General features: G+C 44.2%; 1 protein-coding gene across 10 annotated transcripts; it reads right to left on the bottom strand.

The window, feature by feature from the left end:
- Positions 1 to 40: 40 nt before the first annotated feature.
- TMEM40 (transmembrane protein 40) lies at positions 41 to 26,014 on the bottom strand. Of its 10 annotated transcripts, none has more exons than XM_049826050.1 (15): positions 17,697 to 26,014; positions 17,088 to 17,341; positions 16,686 to 16,742; positions 12,948 to 13,004; positions 12,003 to 12,142; positions 11,253 to 11,406; positions 9,084 to 9,191; positions 8,146 to 8,199; positions 7,217 to 7,252; positions 5,745 to 5,777; positions 4,274 to 4,333; positions 3,874 to 3,945; positions 3,717 to 3,791; positions 2,959 to 3,021; positions 1,809 to 2,503 (listed from the first exon to the last, which is right to left on the bottom strand). In XM_049826050.1, the coding sequence occupies exons 4-15, from the start codon at positions 12,994 to 12,996 to the stop codon at positions 2,484 to 2,486; spliced, it is 864 nt and encodes a 287-aa protein (XP_049682007.1). In that variant the 5' UTR covers positions 12,997 to 13,004; positions 16,686 to 16,742; positions 17,088 to 17,341; positions 17,697 to 26,014; the 3' UTR covers positions 1,809 to 2,483. The 10 variants fall into 10 exon arrangements, 8 of the variants coding, with proteins under 8 accessions (XP_049682013.1, XP_049682014.1, XP_049682007.1 ...); XM_049826052.1 differs by having other exon boundaries at positions 17,088 to 17,315; XM_049826049.1 differs by having other exon boundaries at positions 17,088 to 17,911; positions 19,117 to 26,014.
- Positions 26,015 to 26,115: the final 101 nt, after the last annotated feature.

Below are 26,115 nucleotides of genomic sequence, written 5' to 3'. Positions count from 1 at the left end.
ATCTGAATGTTTTCAGTCATTGAAGAACCTTCAGGTTATTTAACAATTTGTGGGCAGCAGCCCTTTGCCTGCCTGCTGTATAGCAGGAGCATTTTCTGCTTTGCAACTAACCTTGCCTACTGTGAGCTCTAGTGTGGAAGTGTTGGGTGTTCACTGAAGGTCTGGGTGGGCTGTGCTTCAGCAGGGAAATAGATGTTGGGCATTGTAGCCTAGAGTGAATTGGTCCAACTTACTGCTGAAGACTAAAATCCTGTCTTGAAGGGAGTTTGGTGAAAACAGAGGTCTTCCCAAGCTGCCAGAAGAGTAGAGTGGCCCCTCTTCTGTACAGAAATGTTAGGCACTAGATAGTGAAAAGCAGGAACGTGTATTGCAGGAGGGTGGCTGGTGCCTTTGCTTCAGTTCCTCCTCTCTGCATTGCCCCCCAGCCATTTAAAACCAAAGCCCAGAAGGAAGTACCCTATGTGCTGAGTGGTGTCGAAGTGGAAGGAGATGTACTGGCTCCTGGGGAACCCACAGTGGGAGGTGGAGGCCCAGCAGAGCTATGGGAATGGGCCATGAGCTGTGGGCTCGACTTGCTGGACTTTTGGAGAAGAGTAGCTCAGTGAACACAAGCTCGTTTAAGGAGATTGAAACTTCATAGGAACTTGTATTGTATTTTTGAGTGCTTGGCCAGTGCTGCAGCAAGGGTGATAATATGAGACCAGAATGAGAGCCTTGCCGTTGGGCAAGAGGCAGGAGTGTTTTAAAACACTGAGATGGACTTAAGAAGAAGGATCTGAAAGAACAGCAGGAAATTCCCAGATACCCAAGAGGATGCGGCTGAACACGTAAGTTGCTTTTTTCTATAGAATTGACTCTTCTCATGTAAGCTGCTCCAAGTTGGGTGAGCTGTTCATCTTGCATGATGTGTTCCACTGGGTGATTTTTAAATGTTTTGCTTATTTTACCTTTAAGCAACTTCTGTTTAAAAAAAAAAAAAATAATAATAATTATTTTGTTGACTGCAGAGTACTAAATTTGAAAACTTATGTAGTACTAAAATGTTTCTCTTCCTGACTTCCACGATTACCTTTCAGAAAGACGTTATACAGCAGAAGAAACTAAAAAAGCAATTTTTGTCAGAGCAGCGTGACTATGCAAACTTTTCAGTCCACACAAAAGCCATTTGATGTTAACAATGCTACACTGCTCTGAGCAAGATTTTATTTGCAGACTAACAACACAAAATTTACAGTATTTTGGTGTGACAGGCTATTTCTACAAAGACATATAAATAGGATATATAAATGAGAACATCAATATTATGAAATAACTTGCATTCATCCTTACTGCTTAATTTAACCCCTGATATGTTAGGTAACTGCTGTGCTGCGATGGTACAGGCCTTCATACAATTGCTCATATTTCTGGATGTGCAAATGGAACCACAACACAGAAGAACGATCAACGCTGGTGCTTAAAATTTAAAATTAAGTACATCTAAAAAGTAAGTGTTTTGATTTTCTGAGCAAGGCTTGAAACTGCTTCTCTAAAACTCTAAGCTGTTCGGACTAATGGCTTTTAGATTTACTTTTCCTTACAATTTCATGTTTTATGGCTCTGTGTCTGACTTGATCTCTTCATTCTTCTATGGGTATGAAGACCTTACATTTTTACTGAAAATTTAAAGGTATCCCCTTTTTTTGCAGCCTGCCTACACTTGCATTAGTCCTACATATATTATGTGTAACACATCCCTATAAAATTAAAGGAATGTAAAAGTTGCACTTTATTTTACTCAAAGAAAGAAAAATGCTGGGGAGGGTGAGTCAAATCAAGCACTTTATTTTTCCTCTCAGAAGAAGAGATGAAATTTGCTGCTGTTAATAATCTCATTACTGCACCATTATGTCACTGCATGTAAAATCTCACCCAGCTTTCACTGGGTGAAATCATTATACGCCCACTATATTGAGTTCTGCCACAATAAATTAATCTGCTTCAGTGCTATTGCACTGTTGGGGCTCAACTGTGTAAGCAAGCAGCTGGTGTTTGCCTGGTTTGCAACATCACAAGGGGTGAAGAGGAGGTGGCTTTGTGGTTGCCAAGATTCCTACTGAAACATCCAGACCCTAATCCAGAACCAGCAGAGGATAATATCGGTAATTTTGTTGATTTTGATACACCATAGGCAGACTAACATGGTTGCATGGGGGAGAGAAGGAGAATGTGTTTATATTTAATGGAATTAAATATGAACCTGCATCTAGATTGTTGTATAAGCTCTGCTGAGCCACGAATCACTTCAGAAGAAAGAATGGGACCCTGTAATGCAGTTTCAGCTTATTTTTGAGGGGAGGGAATGATGTCTTTCTATGGTTTAACACTTCTATATTTCATGTTAGCCATTAGGTTTTTATGTTTGCCTCATAAAGCTTTTTTTTTTTTTTAATACTAGAAATTCAGCCAGAAGGGTTTTGTGGAACTGTCCTGAAATACTCCTGCTAGGCAGCTTTCCTCATACCTGTATGATAAAGAAAAAGACGACGGTCAGGACTATTGCGTTCAAATTGTAATGTATCTATGCAGCTTTTCAGCATTCTTCATGTTTTGTGTTCATGAACACAGATAAACATGAGCCTGGAGTCTCTTTGAAGACCCAACAAGAGAAACTACCCCCCACCCTGAATTTTTAACTGAGCTATAGAATTCTTATTCGGACATTGTCAGGAAATAGTTAATACCCCATACAGAGTAAAGTATTAAAAATGTGAAAATGCTCTGTGACATGGAAAGAGTCAAGAATAATTCACTTTCAAACCTAAACAGCTGTCATGAACTGTAGTAAAATATTTCTTTTTATTTTTTAAGATGACTGGAAATTGTAATTTAGAGAAGAGGTCTTAAGACTTGACCAAAATTAAGTACCCAGGAAGGTCTAGGGAATATGCATGCAGTCAGTAAGAAGATCACTATTACCTGTCGGCCTGAATTTGCCAATCAGAGGAACAAAGCTGTCAAGTACACTCCGAATTCGATACACTAATTGTGAAAACAAACATTTTTTTTCAAGATGAGCCAGACAGCAACATAAAACATAAAAAAATAGAAAAATGGCAAAACCCAAACACTGACACTTGCAATACTAATGAACCCAAACACTTTTGCAGTATCATTAATAACAAAGTAGCACAGATTACAAAGGCAATTTCTGTTCTCAGCTGGGAAGCCATAACTTGCTGCTAGTTGCACCTTTCCTATGGCATCCCTAGGGATTTTTCAAGAATCACCATTTTTTCAATATAATTTTCAGTAGCTGCTGCCATCCAGGTTCTGCTGAGAGCTCTTCCTCAGGGTGTTCAGCTGCCTCAGTCCCAGGGGAATGAATGGCAGCCTGAGCGCACAGCAGCTTATAGAGTCTATCTGGGAAGACTGCCTTGCTGCTAAAATTATACGTTGTCATGGCAACTTAGCATTCGGCCATTGCTGCAGAAAGAGGTGACTCAGGGTCTTGTGATCATTGAGAACGAAAAATGAGTCAACTTCTCCCTTCAGTGTCACTAAGGCATGTTTGTCTCCAGCCACACTGTGTAATTGTGAATGAGATGTTACAGAATAGTTGTGTGATATTTACGGAATCTCAGCACTAGCTGTTTTATAGACTGGTGTAGTTTAATGACTGTGTGACCTTGTATTCCTAGTGTGGATACAGAGCTGGCAGCTATAGATACACTTACCTAGACCAAAGTATATCCCAGTGGTTTCCAGGGAGGCAAAGGTGATTAAACCAGTTCCAAGAGAAATAGTCCAATCTAAGGCAACAAAATAAATGTTTGGCTTTGTTCATTTTTCTAGTGTGCAACAATTTATCCTTCTACTGAAGTCTTGCCTTACCTTTGTAGTAGTAGTAGCAAATTAGTAAAGTTCCAATTGCAAAGCAAAGAATGACAAAATGAAAGAATTCATCTGAAATAGAGAGGGAAAATTAGGTTGCAACTGCAGGCATGGCCCTTACAAATACATCTTAAGGTACACTGTATCATTCGGCGAACAAAGTCTTATTTCCACATGAGATCTTATACACAAGACTCAACTGCAGAACATAGATGCACACAAGTTGTTATGAGAAGTCTCAATGATTTTCATTGAGAAGCCTTGATGCACTTCAACAAAATACTCACGTAAAAAAAAAAAAAAAAAAGAAAATTTTTTAGAGCCAGAGATCTTATTCATGTACTAAGGTTCAACAGGGTTGACAGCAGTTGAATTTAAAAAAAAGTTTTTTTAAAATTACCATCCTTCCGTATGCCCATCCACCGTACTGTCCACTGATGGAGGCGAGTGTTCTTATATGCTACAAAAAAGAAATGTCTTTTATTGCTGTGAAACTCTCAAATTAAGGAGTTTTAAGTTTATTTCCCTTTTTGTATCTGAAATCAATTCTAGGAGCAGAATACAGGTAAAACTGTTTGTTCAAAGGAAAGATCTGCAAGCCTTTCAGAAAGATGCAATCACAATTTTAAAATCACCCCCAAAAGAGCAGGGTTTTTTGGTTTTGGTTTTTTTTTTTAAAGGCATAATCAGATGGTTGCATTGGCAATAGATAATTGTTTTAGAGCACACTTTTCTGTCTAGTCTGGGACAATCGCTAGTCTCAGAATTACAGCAGGGGAGTAAAGCAGTAGTACAAGGGAGCTTCAGTTTGATACTTGCGTGCTTCGCACAATCACAGCTACAGTAATATAACCATCTTCATTACTAAGCCTATGAGTACCATCAGTCTACTTAAGCCTGATGTTGAAGTATTTCTGCACCTCCCCAATTAAGAACTGTAGCTGACAATTAGTCTGCTGTAGCTAGCTACACTGATACATAGAAAGAACAGCATAACAACAAGCTAGATATCTGAGAGGTTTAAATAGAAAGCATTTTTTCTATGCTAGTTGTGAGCAGAGTTGCCAAATTGTGTTCTTTCTCTGATTATATTGTCAAAAGTCAGAAAGAGCTGAATATTTTATCAGATTTCCAATGACGTGTTCAAAGCAGAGAGTTTTTCCGTTTTTGTTTGAGAGGACCCCCAGGCAGTCTGTTGCGTATAAGACTTTGGGAGTTGACTTATCACAAGTTTTAGATGCTGATTTCATTTACATTAAACTATGCATCCAGGCAACCACTGCCTAGCAGTGAATTTAGTTTTCTCTAAAGATATAACAAGAGAGTACTGGAAATGTACTCCAAATGAGGTACAGACTTTTGCTATTGTGCTTTTGAACTGTGAAGCAACTAAACTTTGCCAAGAAATTCTGTTCTGTATTACCTGATACTGGAGTCACATTTTTGATTCTTTGAGCGTGCTGTATTGAGCAAGTTCTGGTTTGGGGACAAACTCAGTTATTTGATTATTAATGTTAACATAGCATTGCACTATTTTGACTCACAAATGTTCTTCTGTGCAGTTGTATGAATGATCTATAGATGCAGAATTTATCAGAACAGCAATTCATACTTGGCAGGTGTCAGTTCTGTATTAATCTGCCTCCTAAATGCAATAGTCCCACTGTAACTTTACATCATGGAATGACTTGCACAGTATTTCTTCTATTAAAGTATCACAGTACATTTTAATAACTATTCTCAAACTTCTACATTTTGATTAGGAAATATCTAGGTATCAAGGAGCTTGTACAACTGTCATCACTAAGCAAAACTCAGTCCTGAAAGACACCATCAACAAGAAAAACTTCCATTTGCTTGTTTGTATTTACCATCTGCAACTGAATCCTCTCTTCTGGTAATCTCTGAAAAGCAACATAGTTTTATTATTTCTGATGGTAAAAATACAAATATATTGTTTCCCACCATTATCAGCACTAGCACGCACAGTGAGTATTCACCTATTTGGTGACTCAATATAGACAAAATAGTACTTGAAAGTACAGGAAATGAAAGAAGTTAAAAGGGCCCAAGAACAGATAACAACAAAACTGACTATTCACAGTGATCCCAGGTTCTTTGAAATAGCTGGGCAGTAGAAGATTGACGGCCTCTATGTTAATATTCAGTTGCTAAAACCAAGCAGAGCTGCCATCACAAGTGCTGCATGTGTATCACTGGAACCTGTCTAATACAGTAGGCATGGTGTCCTGCACTAGCTAAATTTTTTCAGCATCTCAGTCTGGTGTATTGAAGTAATCTAGAACTGAAGCAACAAAAGCCATGGTGAGAGGTGGAGAAGCCAAAAAAGTACTGTAATCCTCTTTCTGCACCTGGCATTGCAGGGAGAATATTGTATTACAATGTGTTCCTCTACCCCAGTATTTGACGTAGATCCTTGAGGACAGGTAACTCAAAAACCTCCCCTAGGGATTATGCTGCAATTTCTATCTTCTTCCCAACTCTGTCCTCAGCTGAAACAGTCCAAGTTGCAGCAACTATTCCCCACTGCCCAGAAGAAAAGTGGTTGAGCAGGTGTCCTCTGAAAAAGGCCAGTCTGTTGGGCTGTCTGCCTCTCCTAGCTATGTGGCATTGGCCTGGGAGTGGGAGGGATAAGGTTTGTAATGCAATCGAGCCATCGAAAATGTCCTTTTTACATCTTTTAAATGGCTTTTTACATCTGTTCTGCTGCTGCTCAGCAGTGCCTGATAAAAGGAAATTTGCCTTTAGAATGAATGTTCCAGCCTCTCAGCTGGTACTGTTTCTCTGTTGCTTGTCATTTGGCTTTCACCTAATGTCTTCTGTTGGGGAATGCTCTGTGCTCTGAGCTAAGTGAAGAAGGCACTCAGAGCTGAGTATTGCTGTTTTGCAGAAACCAGGTTACAGCTCCCTCCCAGTCTTGCATCCCTGTTCAGCAGGAGATAGACGGCTGCAGGGAATGCTGAAAACTGCCTAGCTTTCTTGGGAAAGACTGAATAGTTGCCCAATAGAATTGCTGGGTTTTCCCCTAAAAAGGATGACAACTGCTGTGAGCTGATCCTGTGAGAACCTGGCAGGCCTACAAAAAAAAAAAAAAAGGGTTAATCTGCTAGAACTCCTTGTACAAATCATCTGCTATCAGCCAGCCACTACCACAAGCTTGCAACAAAATGTCTGCACCATGCCCAGGTCCAATACAAGGCTAACAGGAAACCAATGGATTTACAGCCAGGGGATTATTTTTTAATATACAAGCATGTCAGAAAGAAGAAACTGCAGTTACAGTCTTTCTTCCAGCGGGATGAGGTTATCTGGGAACCCTTACCTGAATCTCTGTAGGGAACAACCTCTGCTGGTATGCCTAAAATAGTATGCAAAGATTATGTAGATTAATATCCATAATGAGTATGCATACCTTGCTGCCAGTCCTAGCTCATGCAACTCCATTGAAATTAGTGTGGTTGTGTAAAGTGACAAAGTAGATACCAACTCGAACTCATTAGAGAGGGCAGCTCTGTTGTGGGTTATGCAGGTTGAAAGTTGGAATCATGAATGGATTATTAACACCCCCCCCCATTCCATCTCTCACAATATCTGGAGCCAGGTAGAATCAGACTCCTGTGAGACAATTAGATCTCCTAATATCAATTTAAATAGGCTGCTCTTACACCTGGGCTGAGATCAATTTAAGACATTAATTACATGATTAAAGCCTTAACTTCTTTACATTCATGGTTCTATACCATAAGCTGATAGCTATTTCTGTGTGTTGTCGTGGCGCATTTTCTTCATCAATAATGTACTTATTTTTCATTTTTCTTTTCGAAGGAAAGGAAAAGCCTCAGGAACAAGATGCAAGGTGTGGTCCTCTCTGATCATCCCTAGTCAGCACTGAGGGCTGACTGCAGACCCTGTAAGCAGTGGCTGCAATAGATATTTTCAAAACTCTTTTGCTGCATTTCAATGGTAGCTGTACAGACCCAGGCAGCAGGACTTCTCCCACAACGGTAGATTTCACTGTTCTCCTGGTTCAACTCTAACCACAAGGCATGGCTGAGTGTTGGTATTACTTGAGCTTCATCTCACAGGAAATATCTTTCCTACAGCCAGATTCCGACTGGTCATTTTCCTACATCTATACATGTTAGTATACCTTTGTTCAAAAGTCAAACCAAAGAATGCCAGAAATTATCCTTTTTTGATTTATATTGGTTGTCTCTAGTAAAAACCAATACTGTTGTCACTTTGTCCTACCTCTAAGTAACTGGCCTTCAGTCTTCTGTCTTCCTAAATCTTCCCCATCACTGTCTGCATAGAGAAAGTGTTTTTTCATCAGACTAAAGAAAAACACGTCAGCAGTATCAGAAACAACAGCACTGTCGTCGTTTGCTCGTAATACAATAATGGCTGTGGCATATGTAGGTAAAAATCAAGACTTTGAAATGGAAGGATCATTATTGGCTGCTTTTGCCTCGCAGCTCTCTTCAAAGCTGGCTGAATAGGAGAAAACCAGAAAAATCTGAAGTTGGAATAATTTGTATAAAGGGGTATAGTGAGAAAGTTCTTATTTTAAACACATACATCATCAGCACTGCTGATTAGTTGGAAAAATTTATTTCTAAATGCAACTCATTTGATCTTAATCAGCTAGTGGCTTTCTGTAATAGAATAAGCCAGTATCAGCATAATCACTTCCATGTTGCCTATCACTTCTTAGTCTCTCTCGTTTCCCATGAATGAAACGGTCTAGTGGCAGCCAAAATGACTTTTGATACACTGTTGATGTTTGCTAATAAGAAATGCTAGAGAAGTACTAAAGCATTGCCAGCTACTACTGTATATTGATTATTCTTTGCTTTCTGCTATAGCACAGGCTTCAGTTAGACCATAAAGGCACTGAAGATCATCGAAGTTATGATCTTTTATTTGGGAAGAAATCTTGCAGCAGATTTCTATGTTTCTGAAACCTCCAGCTTCCACAAGAGTGGGAGGCAGCCACTATTTCACTGACAATGAATCTAGGGGTACTGATTATCTTCTGTGTTCTCTCTTCTGCACAATTTCTTACTTTTTTCAGAGTTCTGCAGAATTGCTACTGAATTGCTGCAAGTCTCCTCTGTGAATCTCTTATGAACATGCAATCAGACTAAGTAAGTTATGTATCAGGGAAAAATAAAATAAATCCTCTTTACCTTGTGTATCTTCATCCATGGACTCATGGGATGAGTTTTCAGCCTTTTTTTCCCCTTGTGAAAGCATGAGATTCCTTTCTAATCTCTTCAGGAGTTTCAATTTTTCGTCTGTTTTATAGAGAGGAAAAAAAAATATCAGAAACAACTATTTACATTTTCTCTCTTCTACAATGACAGATTGCACAATGCTTTATTAAAGGTTGTCTGACAGGAAATCAGACCCTTGGTCTTATTTCAGCTGTGTTTCTTTGCACACAAGGAGTAGTACAAAGCATTACAAGTGAAAGCAGTATATACCCTACTGTTTAGACTTTCCTAAATGGTTGTGGTAGATGCCTGAAGTTTCATATTCTGGCCTTTAATTTGCCCATAATGCTACCTCTGTGAAAATCTCCACTCCCTGAAGCAATAGCCGCTGCAGCTGAAGAGATGCTTTAGCTGGAGAGGGGTTGCTCACCCCTCTCTGGGCTACTTCTCCCTTCGGCCCTGTGAGTTCCTGTGTCTATGCCGCAGTGCCAGCACCCTCTTGTGGCACAAAAGCAGAGCCCCCGGAGCCAGCGAGGCAAAATCACCGAGGAGGAGAAATCCGCAGGGTGCTGACTTCTGGGCCAGGCAGTGAAGTGCTCCTGCCTTGTCTGGCTGGAGTTGCAGGGGATTCTTAACAGCTTCAAATTCAACTCTGTGCTGGGGGCCAGCGGGTCTGTGCATCTCTTCGTGATTAGTTGTAGTATTTGGACATACGCAGCTAGACACGATTCCCCCCTGGCTGCTTGATGCTGCTCACTGTACAAGAGCAGGAAGGGGTCTCTGCTGTGACAAACGTCCCTACTCTGAGACGTGACCAAAGCTGGGCTGCTGTCCGGGCTGGGAGGTCTCTCCCCTTCATGAACATGTTCGATCAAGGCAGAAACAGGAACAGGATCTCCCCGAGTATCTCCAGTTAAATTCAGGGTTATCTTTAGTGAGTGCAGCTCTGTGATCTATTAAAGACAATTAATGATTCTGTGGAACTGCACTTACTTTCCTATTGCACAACTGGGCAAGTGAGAAGTGCAGTGGAGTCTGTTTCTATCTTGTTGCCAGGTTCAGCACCCTGAGTGGCATCCTCTAGCCACTCCTTTTAGGTGCTACTACATATGCTGCTAGTGTTATCAATTAATAACATGACTGAAATAACCAGGGAGCTGCTAAAGTCCTGTGTACAGCCCCCCCACCCCCATTGGTTAATAATTAAAATAGGGAAATAATAACTAGACATGGATTAGGAGTAAACTTAAGACAATGGGGCTTTGTAGATAGGTAGAATGCTTATGTCAGAAAAGATAATGGATTGTGGTCTGATCAACAAACCTTGAAGAACTGCTTGGAACTGCCAAGATTAGGGAAGGAGTAGGTAAAAGGCAATTCCTACAGGGGGAGGGCTCAACCACCGACTCATTGACCACCTATTCAAATGATACCACCTACTCAAAAGAAGACAGTGAAGAAAGAAGGCAGAGTCTGCGCACTAATTTACATGAGAGGTGAAGAAAAAAGAACCAATCATTAAGGGAAATAATAATGAATATGTATTACTTCAGTATATAAACATGGGAATTTTTGAGACAAAGGTATGCTGTATTGAGACAGGCATCCATGTGCATCAATGAAATTAATTTGAAAATACCTTGACTCTGTGTGTTATTGGCCTGCACACCGGGTAAACGAACTCTGTGGGGCAACACTAGGGTCATTTGCAAAAATATTTTCAGTGACTGAGCTTGGATTTCTTACCACTATGAGAGCTCAGAATGGTCCAGGCTGGCTGGATAACAGTCCATGCAAAAAAGTATCTCGGGTGTCATGAATTCAGCTAGACAGGAAAAACTGGGGCACCACTTTAAGCCAGAGAAATTTCTTTGGCACCTTCGTCTCAGGACATCCTCTCTCCCTAAACACACATGCGTTTTTCTGCAGAAGAAGCCCAAGTCAAACTAAAGAAAAATACTATCTTTGGCTCCCATTATCACCATACCTAAGTGACTTTTCTAAGCAGTATTTCTAGACATTTTAGTTGTTCACTAATAATCACTTCCAAGCATATATCAGAGTTTTCAAACTGGTGTCAAGTCCCACCGGCACTGCAGTAATTTTAACACAATAGCTGACGAGCAGCCAGGTAGAACTCACCCTTTCCCTTGGAGCTCGGCAGCTGCCTATATCCAGATGGATTGGTTGTCTTCAGCAAGAGGTAAAGAGCAGCCATTGCCCTGACTCCTTTCTTCTCTATGGCTTTCAGGCAGGCCGCACAGCCTCCAGGCAGAACACTGCAGCTGTTGAGGAGCTGAAAGAAAGGTAAGTAAATAGCAAATAGTCCTCCCCATAAAACATAGCCTGTAAAAACATACCCTGCTATATATGTATCTCACCCCATCTGTAGGAGTTGCAATCCCCTGCCCCTACTATACAACAGGGAAATCGGGGACAAAGAGTAATGCCAAATAGGGGAAGAGAATGTAAACTCCATTCAGCAACTCAGAGCAGAGCTGTCAACTGGGAAAAAAGCATGGTGTGTAATAGTTAACTATTTAAAGAGCTGGAGAAATATAGTTATAGGGTATGAAAATGGACATGCAATCTCTGCAGTGTCTTACAGCAAAATGTTACTAACAACGGTCCTGCCTACAAAATGGTGAGCTGGACTGATCCTGAGGGATTTATACAAAGCCACCTGTTCTTGCACATGGAGAACAATGAAGTAAAAAAACAGGTGCCCAAGACTCATTTATCCAAGTGCCCTTTTACACCATTTAGCATGTTTTAGCATACCAGACAATTGGCATGTGTGTTTTCTCTCCCCAAAGTATATCTATCAGAGAAGTCTAAAAGTATCTGTAAAGCAATGTCTTACAAAGGATGCATGTTTCTGTAGTAACTTACATTGTTCTTTTCTTCAGCATTCAGGATGGGTGGGTCAGTGGTGGCTAAACATTTTACAAGTGATTCCCAGAAGGACTGGTCCATTTTCTCATGATTCTCTAAGGAATTAGCATCAGCAGCAAAAACTCTCTGAAAAATGTCTGAGAGGAAAAACAAGCAAATCACTGTGCAGCAGTAGAGGTAGGTTGCATGGTAGTGTTCCTGTGGTGTTCAGTGTAGGTGTAGTGACAGACATCAGACTCTAACATGCTGCCCAACATCAGCGTGTTAGCGTATAGGAAAGAGAGTAGTGCTGTACTGTGTAAAGCAACTCAGTCTGCCAGAAATTGGTATAGAATCATAGAATGGTTTGGGTTGGAAGGCACGTTAAAGATCATCTAGTTCTAGCCCCTCTGCCATGGGCAGAGACACCTTCCACCAGACCAGGTTGCTCAAAGCCCCGTCCAACCTGGCCTTGAACGCTGCCAGGGATGCCGCATCCACAGCCTCTCCGGGCAACCTGTTCCAGTGCCTCACCACCCTCACAGTGAAGAAAAAAAGTACAAAAATGTTGATAGTCCATACAAATTACTGATGTCTTTGTGATGCTATTGTCTCAGTTAGAGAAGCAGGGGAAGTATTCCCACTATGGGTGCTTATTCTGACCACGCTATTTTACAGACAGGCACAAAGACACAAAGGGCTAGATGCCAAGGTATTGAGATAGCTCATTAGGCATTAGATGCATGAAGATTTTGCTGTGCATTAAAATTCTGACAAGCACATACCCCAAGGCCTGATTAGAAGCCCGTGGAAGAGCTGGGAACTACTGGTCTCTTACAAGCAAGGAGACGGATGGAGTGTGTTTTCAGAGGAAACGGGTTTCATTGACTCAAGACTACTCTAGCGAACACTGTTGTGTAGTGTGAATGAGACGAAGCTTTGACCGTTGTGTGCTACCCTTACCTTGCTGTTCTTCAGTAAAATCTGGGAATAAGATATTCAAGTTCTCCATTGCTGTACCTGTTTGAAAGGGGAGAAAAAGCATATTTAGAAACAGATCAGATCTGAACTTCTCTGTTTTTCTGTCTTACACTTGATTTTCTGCAAACACGGCATCTATCTCTGGGCACTTTAGTTTTGAAATCACTTCTCTGTTGCAATGGGAGTTTCACATGATGATTCATTTACCCTCCTGGGACCCATTCTTGACTCCTCTGAGTGAGTCTTACTGGCTTGTCTTTGGTTATTAAGAAAGAACAAAAGTCTGATCATCGTGAGTAAAAGGAAAAGAAGTCTGACTTGATCATTCACATTGTTGTTTTTCTACAGCTATGAAGGTGTCTAATTAACTATTTACCATAGATGTGAGTAACTTAATAGGCCCTGTTCCATTCACAAAACAGAATGATTATTCCGTACCTTTGATATCCTTATACTTAAAATGTACCATCGGTACTTTGTTTCACAGAAGACTTTGAAGCTTCAACGTCCGTTGTTCACAAGTTGTCATGAAAAGTAAATTTCCACTAACTTTAGGCTTATGAATTAAAAATTTCTAAGTGTCCATCCCAGATTTCTAACTAGTATTTGCCAAGGAAACAAAAAATTCTGACATCCCCAAAATCCAGTGTTTCCTTTTGTTTTGCTAAACTTGCCCGAGAAATTTTGTTCTGAGGTTGTTTTGTTCTGATGATGCATTTTTTGTGGTGGTTGTGGTTCTGAACAGCTGCCTCCACCTACTGTGGCCCAGGCATCCTGCACTGACTGCATCTCCCCTCATGCAGCATTTCAGCTAAAACACTATTGTACTGAGATGCAAAAGAAGATTTTTGGGGAGCCTAAAGTACAGTTTCCACTATGCACAGCGGAATAGGAAAACAGTTTATACACCCACACTTTTTCTTACAATATGACTTTTGGGTCCATTCAACAAAACACTTTCAATCAAGCAATTTGAAAACTAAGTATTTCCTTTAAATTTTCCAGATGGAAAACTGTTTCTTTCCCTACAGGCAGTTTCAGTTCTCTAGTATCAGTCAGAAAAATATATTCTAATACAAAATCCAAAACAGGTCCAGTTAATATCTTCAGAAGGATAGTATAACACAGAAGCAAGAACATCTTCATTCTGGAAACAGAACAACTTTTTAGTGTGTCAGTTCTCAGAGTAAGTTACACGCAAACAGACTGGAAAGTAGCTGCAAAACCCATCCCTCCCTTGGAACCAGGGTCAAGGTCCCACATTTTTGGTGTTCTTCAAGTGATGAGGTCCTTAGTTTGCAACTCTTTTTAGCCAGTGGTTTGCTGTTTGCCTCTGGGAAAATTACATAACCTCTTTAACTACTTTTAAAGGCTAAGCCCAGAAAACTGCATACCTAACTCCTAGGTGTATTGTGGAAAAAAAATATTTATAATTTAAGAACATTTTTAAATCATTCCTGACGATGAGTCTATCCAAGACATCTATAATGGCAGGTAATATGTTTTATCTAACCACCTGATATACATGGAAAAACTGGCAAGTTTTTGGACAAACAAGCTTTGAACTCTACCAATTAGTCTAATAAAAGCTTTTACCTCTCCCACAAACCTTGCCTGACTTAAAGCCTTTGCTGCTGTAGCTGTGGCAGCAGCACTGTGTGACAGTCACTGGCAACGTGAGACTGTGAGCACCGGATAGGGAATGCAGGAAACGCATCTGTCCTCTCTGCCCCGGTAAGCAACAGCTGATGTTGAAATACAGGAATCCAGCATACCACACCCTGGATAAACTCATTCTCGGCTCAACAATAAAGAACATAATTTCTGTGCAGTTATGTATCTCCAGCTATGGTTTTCAGCCTTTTTCAGTATCTTTCTTGCCTTCCTATTTATTCAGCTTAAACCTTGCAACAGTGTTTGCTTTTGTAAGTTAAATCCTTTAGACCTATTTGTGGACCGCACAGATGAAATACCAGGCCTAAAGGAACAAAATTACTTTAAACATTTCTTTTCTGACTGATGAAGTCCATTTCATAAAAATATTTATAAATATCTACATATTTCACTGTTGAGTAAAATTCAGGAGGTTTGTCTTTGGGGCTTCTATGACCTCATGAAGGCCACTTTCATTGGCACATTCGAGGCACGTTGCTTTTCCTGTAACACAAACCTGTCGCAGCAGCTGCCTTACGCTGGCTTTGCGTCATTCCGAAGACAGAGCAAGCAAGTAGGCACTAGCAGATCTGTCCTACCATGCGCAAAGGAAAAGCAGATTCAACGCTGAAGGCAGAGGAGACGCTGTCAACCTCATTTGCTATCAGACTGATTTACCTTAAAACTGTTCCATTTGCTGGCCAGAATGATTGGACTGCTCAGCTGTACCAGCAACAGAAACACATTTGCCTAATGCACTTATGCATCCTGCTATGATAAGACCTGAATGCCACAAGAGGATCCAGGAGCAGCCGGCGTCTGCTCCTGTCTCCCTTTCTGTGCCTCCAGCACAGCTAAGCCCAGTCAGTTGCCAAGCTTTACGTAACTAAGGAAGTTGGGTACCTAATTTCTCTTAGACTATGGACAATTAATTCTCTTGTGGCTCTTCTGCAAAGAAAAGCAGATCTAAACAAAGGATAAGTATAGGCATTTAATCATTGTATGTTTTAAAAGTGATTTAGTTGATTATACCTCGTAATGAGAGAAGGATGATGATATACTGTCATTTCAGCCTGGCCGTGAGCTCATTGGGGAATGACACGAACAACAGACCTCATCTTGCTTTCCCCACAGTAAATCAGAACTTAATTGCAGCAAGGTCTTTTTAACATGTTAGAACAAAATCTGCGTGCAGAGTCAGACTTCTCCTAGTTGTTTAGAAAGTGAGGCTAATAACTGCCATACACAACAACTTTTTGCTTAGCTGATGAAAAGTATCTGAGTGAAATTGTTCAACGGGATAGCAAAAAACGTAAATAAAGTAAAATAAGGTTGTTCTGACTTCACGACAAAAAACAGACAATCGTAAACCTTTTCCCTTTGAAACTACATTTACTTTTCATTTGAAGTTATCTGCTGGCACCAGATCTTTCCAAATTTTAATTTAAACATAAAGTCCCTCCCTGCCCTTCTCTTAAACAAAACCAAACAAGTTTCATAAAGCACACCTGCAAGTCTTAAGCTGGTCCTAGCAGTTAGTTCCACGGGAAGATGTCTTGGAGGACTGTGGCCGTGGTGAAAGCTGGTAGTTTCTGCCAGCGAGACGACAAAAACTGATCCACACTGGCTCAGTTTGAAACCATTCCTACTCTAGTCTCCTCGGGCAATGCCACCGGTAAGATACTTCTGCTATTCATCTGTTTGCCTTCCCGTTGTCAAATATAGTTGAAATATGACAGAGAAGTAGCAAAACTCAGACTTTTCAATCTTTACAGTGTCCTTGAAGACAGGCAGGTGGAGAGACCCAGCGAGTGTGTGTCACCATAGGGAGGGCAGCTCCCCGGGCTCGGTGTGACCGTCCCCGTGGGGGTGAGCAGGGAGGGGGTGCAGCCTCTCCACCCCTTGCCACAGCACCAGCGCTTCCTTCCTCTCCCGGCTCTTGCAGCAAGCCTGGACACGGCGGCCGTGCTGCTGCCAGCCCTACACCTGCAAACCTGGGGCGGTGTGCTGCCTGGTAATGTAATGGCAGCACTCCCATACACATTCACATACAGTATTTGAAATTACCTGGTTTGTGTTTCTCCCCATGTGCTGTGTGCTCTTCTCTGTGGTTGTAGGAAAGCTCTGAAGGGAAGAAAATGAGCTCATCAGAAGCCAGAAGAGCTCATGGGTTTAGTCTAAGTAAAATGAAGGCAAACAAATCTTCCTCTACGCCTGAAGTACAGGGCTTATCATGAGGATTTTATAAAGAAAAACAAAATTAAAAGATGGGGAAGTCCAGTCAAGAAGACATGGGGGTTACAGGGAAGTCCTGTGGCTCACCCCCACAGTGCCGCTACCCCTCGTACAGCGGTGTGATCCCTCGGGGAGTAAACAACAACCCAGCCGTGTACCCAGAGCCAGGACACAACCCCGAAACACCCTCGGTCTCGACCACAAGAAGCTCCCGAACCCCTCCCCGGCACTTACCTGCAGGGCTGTGCGATGGTTCGGGATCCCGGGGCAGGGTGTGCTCAGCGCCAGCCCTGGCACGCGATGGCAGACGGGTGGGAAGGCGTTGGGGCCGGCGCTGGGGCCTCACGTGTCCTGCCCTGACTCACAGCGAGACCGGCGGTGGCCCCGCAGCGGCCTCCAGCCACCAGCGGCCACGCTCCAGGCATGGCGGGAGGAGTTGTGGGTTTTCCATGTCCCCGAGCTCTGGGGAAGGCGGACGAGGGCCAATCCTGCTGGCGCGGGGGAGAGGAGCTGGGCGGCTTCCCAGCCTGTCTCGGGCACCGATGGGCCTCAGCGGCCCTGACTGGCCGGGACCCCCACCCCATGGCCGCTCCAGCACAGCCCCTGCTCGGACTGGAGCCCTGGGCCCGCTTGTTTGGCCCGTCTGGGACACGAGCGGGAGGCCGGGGATCCCCCTCTGAGGGGAAAGGCCCTGTGCTCCCATAAAGCCGAGCGGGGACGCCACGATGGCGGTTTGGAGGCCCAGGCACGCTGCCCTCCTGCCCACAGCGTCCCCAGGCTCAGGGAGGGAGGCGCAGGGGGGAACACCTGTGCAGGGAGCAACGAGACGGGTGGTTTTCGTACCATGCTCTCATCAGGAACGGGACATTGCCAGAGGGGAGCAGGTCCAACCTTCTGGGCTGGGGTCCCCAGGAGAGGCCCCCGCCATCATCCCTGAGGCAAGCCCGCTGTCCACGTCCCTGGGCCCCAGGGCTGCCGTGTCCCACGACGGAGCAGCTAAACCACTGGCAGGGAAGGGAAACCATCCATCACGCCTATCTCCTGCGACCAGAGAGGTGCTGAAAACACAAAACCAGAGTCACCTCCGGGTTATGGATGGGCTCACCAAGGCATGACAGACTGACCCACGCTCAAACTCTTCCTCCGTCAATTGTTCTGCACATGAAGCCGCTGAGGGCTCCTCCATAGGCGAGAAGTGCAGCTACCCCTCTGAGGAAAGCGGCTTTACAGCACCCTGACCAGGTGATAAGCTTGAAAACAGGACGATCTCCTGCTGTGTTTGCAGGTGTGTGGGGTATGAGTGAGGTGGGGCAGCCAGCCCTGACTGCCAGAAACCAGCTGGGTTGCGAGGAGCAGCACTGGCCATTTACTCCCAGGTAATCCACCCTGCTTGGGCCAGCTCTCAGCCCCCACCCGCTCAGTTCCCCGAAACCCCACACCAAGCTTATCTGCTTAGTATCGGACAGGAATCCCGATACCTAAGTCGGTTGAGGCAAAGAAAATATCAGCATTTCCTAAGCGAACCTCCCCTGCCTAGCATTTGCTTTCACTAGAGACCAGGGGTCTCTCAGGTCTCATCACCCACCCTGTGATAGATTTCCACCTGAACCTTTGCCAGGTGCAAAAGTTCTCCGGATTTCATAGCTGGAAGCTAGATTTTTATCAAATTAGGTGTGCTTTTCCAGCAACACACATAAAAAGTGAGCAGATGCAAATCCTCCATTTGTTATATGGTCAAGTGTCATTCACAGTGCATTGTCTGCTCACTTTTAGAAAGCAACAGGGAGCAGCAGCCTAGGGCTGGCTCCAGCCTCCAGTTCCTGATTAGCCTGAGGGAATGGTGGTAAATAGGGGGGTTTCTCTTTGCCCTTTCACAGCAATCTGTTTTGCTCTCTGTAACTCTTATTAATGGCCTCTTGAGGTCTGATAATCACAAATATCAGAGATCAGGATGGACGGTCCTGAAAGACAAAGGTCCTTCAGGTCCTTGAGTTGTCCACAGGCAATTTCTCACATGCCTGCGACTGCTTGCATGTCCTCACTGCCCGGCTGTGCAGCACCCACATGCTCTGGCTGTCTTGCTCTATATAGGCTGCTACACACTCTTGGCTACTCAGAGTACCAATTTACTTTGACTACAAGTTTAATGCTCTGTCTTCTGGCAGGAGAAAGAGATACAAACTGTTTCCTCATAATTCTCACTGCCTCTCTTAGAATAACCTGAAACAAAGCATCCCTCTGTTTGGCTTTGCTTGTCCTATACCTGTGGTAAGCTCATCGGTGCTCTCCTCTGAGCCCTTCTCGTCCACCTCTGGTGCATGTAACTTCTTCGGCACAATATTAAACTGAAGGCACCACAGACTGCTTTCTTTTCAGGGGAGCTGCTCCTTCGCTAGCAGGTGATGGTTTCTGACCCTGCCAGCCTTCAGCAGAAGGCAACAAGAGAGTAGGAAAGCAGGGGTAGACCTCTCCTGTGCACAAGCGCTGAAAAAGGAAGCCCAGCCTAGCACCTAACATACACCAGCTACACTGAAACAGGCATTTTCACCTCGGTGTTTCCCACTACAGCTGCCCCTGGGTAGATAATTAACTAATTAATTAAGCCTTTCTTATGCTAGTATCTTGTCTTTGGCCCATAGTATTCTCACCTAAGGAAGCACCCCAGCTTCCATGGCCTCCTGAGCTCCTTCTAGGCCTGCTCAGGGGTAACCCAACCTTTCCGCTCCTGGACTAAAATACAGTTTGGGGTTTGGCTTCATTTCAGGAGGGTTTGTGTTACATCCTGGGGTAAGAGTTCCTTTTTCTCAGCAAGCATTGCCTCTGCCTAAGCGTGATGTTTGGTCACTTGTAAACGTGTGTGAAGAGTGATAGCTGGTGTCATAGGAGACTACTAAGGACATTCCAACAGCACAGTGTGTCTATTGATTATACAAGGTGTGGTCGTGTTGCCATTTGTCAAATTAAGCTAACTGTTTCACCCTGGTGCAGTTGGTGCCCAATGAGGGCATGTGCAGAGCAGGTTGCATACCCTCCCTCTGCTCTCTTTGTCATGTACTGATGCTTCTGGAGAGGCTGGGACAGAGAGAAAGTAACTTATGCTTCCTGTAGTAGGTGTGCATTGATTTTCTTCTTTTCTAGTTCTTTGGGGAGGTTTTTGTTTGTTTGTGTTGTTGGTTTTTTTTAAGCAGGCTGTGTCACTAGTTTTCCACAAGTGCCCATTCAAGTGCCTTGTCTCACCTACCCTGACTAATTACATGTAATGTTTAACACTTAAAGCAGCCAATACTCTGCATCTACTTCTGCTGGAAGAATATGATCTAATTTATTAGCATCCTTTATCATGTATTACATGTGTTTATTTTGCCCTTATTTGGCAACTGTCCTCTGAGAAAGTTTGGAGAATAGTGTATGCTGGGAAAACTGCTTCCAGGAGGGGTTTAGAGACATGAGACACATCCTGAGCAGCACTTATGCTTGACACTAATTGGGTACAGCGTGTGTGCAGATTTGTCACACAGGCAGATTGCATGAGAAATGTGGAAATACTCCTAAGTGAGTGCAGGAGGGGCCCAATGATGGTACGTATTCAGAGTAGTAATTGCTCATTTAGTCATCACATTTCTGATGGATTAAAACACTCCCATGACACTTCTTGCCCTACCTTGACTTTTATCCAAAGGGTTGGTTAAGTTAGTCCCTTCTGTGCATTTATTTAGTCACTACTTTTCTCTTTCAGTAAAGTCTGCTTAAACATTTGTTGTGAGACTGCAAAATTCAAGTAACTGAGGGAGGATTATGCTTCACTGGCAGCTGCATTTTGCAGGCTATGGCTAGTTTACAGATACCTTTCTGGTTTTAAACTCTGAACACCTTTGAGAGAGAGAGAAGAGAAAAGCAAGAAGTAGTAAGTACAACCCACCCCCCAACCCTCCAGACTATCACTAAACTAATAACACCCTCTTATGCTGAGAGATAATGAGAAAACAGCCATTTGCCTTGGCTGAGCTGAGAGCAAGTCTGAGGTTTAGCCATGAAAGTTTTTGCAGAGACGTATGGGAGAGTGGATCATGTTGAACTTTAGTGAGACCTTTTGGAGATTTTTTTCTCATTCTGTACCCTTCTGTGGGATTACTTGCCGTAATAACCAATTCATTATACTAATATTTCAAACTAATTTTTACTAAAGCCTGTTGAATTTAAGAACTAGGCCTAATTTTATTTAATATTTGACTAGAAACAGGAGTTTCTTGTTCTATACACATCTTTTAGCATCTCTCCCTAAACCCCATCAAGAACCAAGCAGAACACCATGCTCACCTCTGTTTTTTCTTATTGCTTCCTTAAACTTTTACTTCTAGTCAAAATTACATTTTCTTCAAATTCATTAGAAGCTTTCTAATATCATGTGTTGTAGAAAGTGGATCAGGGTGCTACAGCTATATTCTTATAGCACAAATTTTATTATTTACATTTAAAAAAAATCTGGTTTCTAATCACTACTGAGACAGTGGCAATAAAGGCTGAAGATGCACAAGATGAAATTTGCATATTGCAGACCCTATTGACAGACTCCAGAGAAATAGTCATCTTTGTTTCTCCTCATTACCGATGAGCCTATTGCTAATAGCAGGCTACTCTGCAGGTTCTTGAGTCTCAGGTTTTCCTTTTTTTTTTTTTTGGCTGGGTGTTATGGAGATGTTAAGCAGCTGTCCTGTGCCTTTGCTGGCAAGCCAAGTCTGTACAGACCTTGAAATAAGTGATCATCAGATTTTGCTACAGCAGGTTGGGAAACGTGTGGAGCAGCTATTGAGCCACCAGCAGCTTTGTTACACCACAGTGCGCATTGCTTAGGTGTGTCACAGGCATACAGAAATGACGCTTAACAGTTTGTGCTGCTCAGAAGGTGGCTGTAGCTGCTCTTGCAAATGCAGCTCCCAGCTTGGCAAAGGCTAAGTGCTCCAAATTTCTGCAACTCCCCAGAGGTTATTCCTTTTTTTCCCCTCTACAAGTGATCAATGTTTCGATATCCACCGTCTTGCAGGGTCAGAAGTTAGGGAAAAAGCCACCAGCCGGTCAGCACTGCTGAACTCCTGAAGGTCCTTCAGCGTGTGCTGAAGCATTTGTGCAGAAAAACCGCCATCGTGTGGCCTTGTCCCTGGCTGTGGTGACAGCCTTGCTCCCACCCTGCCCTCCATATCCCTCTCCAGGGGAGTGTTTTAGTTTTACTTGGCTCTGCTGACGCTCAGCTCTGCAGGCCTTTGCAGGCACAGGGTGTCACAGCCTGCTGTGAAGGCTGCGGCTGCCCTTTCCCAGCCCCGGTGGGCTCTTTTGCTGCTGTGCTATAAAATGAGAAGCTCTGGCTTTCTGTACATGGCCTGCGACCTCATGGCCGGGCCGAGGCTGCATGGGGATGGCTCTCAGGGTGCTTGTGGAGAGTTGCTGGAGCACAGCCGGGGAAGCTGCCCTCCCAGGGAGGGGAGCACACCCCATCAGGCAGCTTCACCCAAGTACTGGGACACAGTCCCACCTAGGGCTGAGCCCACAGCTCTGACCTCTTTTCCAGGCACTGTCACAGGGGCCGCGAGGAACTCGCAGTCTCCCAGAACAAAAGGAATCCACAGCCAAGGGATTTCAGGGCCAGGGCGAAGCAGGAAGCCCAACCACCTAAGATGGAAGGAGCTCTCCTGTGCTGCAGCTCCCTTGGCATGACATGTCCAGCCTCAGCCCATTTGTGCAGGAGTTACCACAGTCAGTGACCTGAGAATCACTTTTCTGGCCAGTTAATGAACAAACAAGGGACTGCCTGGGAGAGGCCTCGCATGCTCCCTTGGTTTCTACATGATTCTTCTGTTTGAGCAGGCTAAATCAACTGAAGGTGTAGGTGCTCTGGAAAATTACTGACCTCCTCAGGTGCTGTTACCAACAGCTTGTGAGGCTAAAGAGCAAGCACTTCAGTCTCGAGACAAGCACAAGATCCCCTCCTTAATGGCTAAAGCCAGTGATGTTAATCTCCCTCATGACGGGAGCTCCCCTTTACCATGGGTCAGAAGTGTACAGGCTCACAAATCACCTCTGAGGGACACAGCTCTGCAGGAAGAAGGGGGTTGTCTGCCCCTGGGGCAATAGCTGCCAGTCCTTCCAATGTAGCTAAAATAGCAGTTTTCTGCGGGGGGGGGGGGGGCGGTACAGGCTGGCTGCTGAGGCCCAGGGCCTTGTGCTTTCCTTGCCACCATCAGTAGGATGGATAGTGCGTCCCCAACACAGGCAGAGCTGCAGGCAGGGGAGAGCGCACACTCCCCGGGAAGCACAGGGAGCCCAAGGGACTGTTCTCTGCTCCAGATGGTCCTCCCTCTTGATACAGCCCCTTTCCTCAGCACTTTTGAGCACACAAGCAGCACCAAGGATTTTTATATCTAAACCTTTTTGTGGAATGGGTTTGGTCCTAGAACCCCTTTTGTAACCCTGTCAGCAAGGCCAGCCGACACCTGACCTCCCACTGCTTCCTCAGCAACATCCCTGCTGGGAGACAGCACGGCCAGGAAGCAGAAAAGCCTACGGGGGTAACGAGGCACCAGATGTGGGGTTACCTGTTGACACAGGGGGCAACACAGGGACAGCCATGCAGCAGGGCTGGGGCTGGGCCAACAGCTTGGCTGCACCGACAGACCTGGCTCAAGCTGTACCTACAATTCTGCCACAGGTCTGACTCTAAAGTCACCAGTACTCCGAACTTGATCTATCCATTGTTTCCCCAGGATATTATTCTCAAACTTTTGCTCCAGGATGTACCCAACAAGAATCCTCCCCTCCCCAGAAAGAGGGTTCTGTCAACTACTGGCTTCACATTTCTGTGATATAAAGTGAAAACACACAAGGATGTGTCAGACTGCAGGGGGAGGGAGGGATGGTGAGGGGAAAGATAAGCTGATGGTCTATCCACCCTGAAGCTTTTATGTGCACTAGGACCAAGTCCCAGGCCCCTCATGCTTTGTGGAGTTTAGAGCAATACTGCTAGCATAAAAATCAGTGAATGTGGAGACCTGTGACTTTCCCAGCTCACTGACCTGGTGTGATCACTTGGCAATCACAGGCAGGCAGGGCCAATCTTCTCTCTGTGAGACAACTACTCAAGGTGACTTCCAGTGCTGTCAGTGCCTTGGCACCAGGATGCAAGCAGATACCATCTTCTGGAACCTTTAAAGTCCAGCTTTGCAAAGCTATTAGGGACAAAGTGTGGCTCTCCCTCAACAACTCAGCTGTGTCCTAACACATTCCTCTTGCAATCCACTCAGGTCACTGAATTATTATCAGGTTCAATCACCTGTAACATAGAGGGGATGAAGGTACATTTAACTTAAAGCTGTGTCCTAAAATCAAGGGTCTGCTAGCAGTAGGTACCTAGAGAGCCCAAAGGTTATTTACTAGAAGCTAGAATCATTTGAGAAGTCTGGTCCAAACCATTCATCTTAAAATACATGCTTTGGATCAGACACTACAAAGCTTGAATTGAAGCTCTTCTGCCGACACCAGAAAAATGGTGATGCCAACACAGTATCACCTTATCTCCCACCCAGATCAAAATTCAGTACTACCAGTCATTCCCAAACCTTGGAACTGTTATCTCCAGCGAGGACTGCAGGATTGCTCTCATCACTCCCATGAGGTCTGGCTGCCTGTCCAGCAGGCAGCAAGCACTAAAAGCCCACTGTTTACCATCTGAGAGTGCAAACCTTTCTCAAGCTACAGATGTAGCTCAGGCTCCAATGAAACTGCTCTATTCTGGCACCTTTGTAAGAGGCTTCAAAACAGCTTACTCTCCAGCTCAGGCTCTGGGAAAAGTTCTCAGACCACCAAAAGGTCTCAGCTACCAATAACCAGAGCTGCAAGGGTGCCTGAGCACCAAGGTCCCTCAGGACAAGAGGAAAGCATGCTTGAGGACACAGAACACATCTCCTGCTATGTTAAACGTGCAGTGGGGAGAACAGCACTGCTAACATGGCACGTAAACCTATCTCCTGATTTAGAATACATAAATGCATTCCAGAAAAGTTTAATGGGAGTTCCTGAGGCATCACATTCTGAAAAAGACACAGTACAAGAAAAAAAAGGCAATTCCCCAGTCTTTAAAACAATCAAATGTATCAAAGCTCCATCTACTACAAGGCTGCACAACACAGCAACTGCTGGAAGAAGCAGTACCAGCCCAAGGACCAGGAGGCTTCTCCGCTTCCCAGAGATGGCCTGGAATAAGCAGCACCCGATCCAGAAAGCCTGGTCTTGCAGAGCCATAGGGAACTACTGAGACTCCCTGAAAGGGAAAGAAAAAGGGCAGAACTCCTTTGGAAGTTGGTATGCCAACTCCATACCGCAGTACGCTGCCCAGCATCCCTGCTGGGAGATGAACGAAACAGGCTGATCCCACAGTGCTCAAGCCCTGTGAGAGCATGTGTCCTGGGAGGAGCAGTACCTTCCAGAAGACAGATCCCTATACCAAAACTGCTTTGTCCACACCAACTGTGTGGCAACACCTACTGCTGTGAGGAACCCTGTGGTCAGAGGAAAAAGGGAGAACCATTACAACAGCCTGTCAGGAAACCAGGAAGGGATCCAAGAGAAACACACCACACTACTAGCTGGGACCAAGAACAAGCAATGGATCTCAAGCGAAGAGGTCAGCCTGGTACAGCCCCAGTCCCAGGGATGTCTGTAGTATCCTCTGTCTCCCATTCAGTCTTTGGATGAAGAATCTTGGGATAATTTAGGCAGGGACGTCTCATGGTCTCTAACTCCCCCCTCCCCGCCCCACCTTCAAAATCAGATCAAGCTGTTCACGGCCTTGTCCAGACAAGCATCGAGTTATCTCCGAGGACAGAGATCTCAGGACTCCACTTCAGCACATGCAGAACAACCAGTGAATGGGTCACAGGCCTATTTTTTATGTACTTGGGCCACAAAGCAACTGCCTGAGGAAAGAGATAGGTGCTTTCCCTCCATCTAACAATCTTGTAGGACAGCACCATCTCTCATCATTTGACGTCACCCCCAAGCAATGATCTGTGCCTGCTCCACTCCACTGTAAGCTCTGCAGGGTTGGTACAAAGCACTTATTTCCACTGGGGCTATGCATGAGAAGCAGCCAAGCCTCCCAGATGTGCAGCCCAACCTGACAGTAAAGAATAACTGGCTAGGTGAGCTGAGGGAAAGGCTGGAGGAGTATTTATTTGAACAATGGAAAACACAAGAGTTTCCTATGGAGAGCCCA

The sequence above is a fragment of the Accipiter gentilis genome, chromosome 23 (genome assembly GCF_929443795.1).
Source record: "Accipiter gentilis chromosome 23, bAccGen1.1, whole genome shotgun sequence".
Classification (NCBI taxonomy): Eukaryota; Metazoa; Chordata; class Aves; order Accipitriformes; family Accipitridae; genus Astur; species Astur gentilis.
This window is presented reverse-complemented; position numbering and strand designations above follow the sequence as displayed.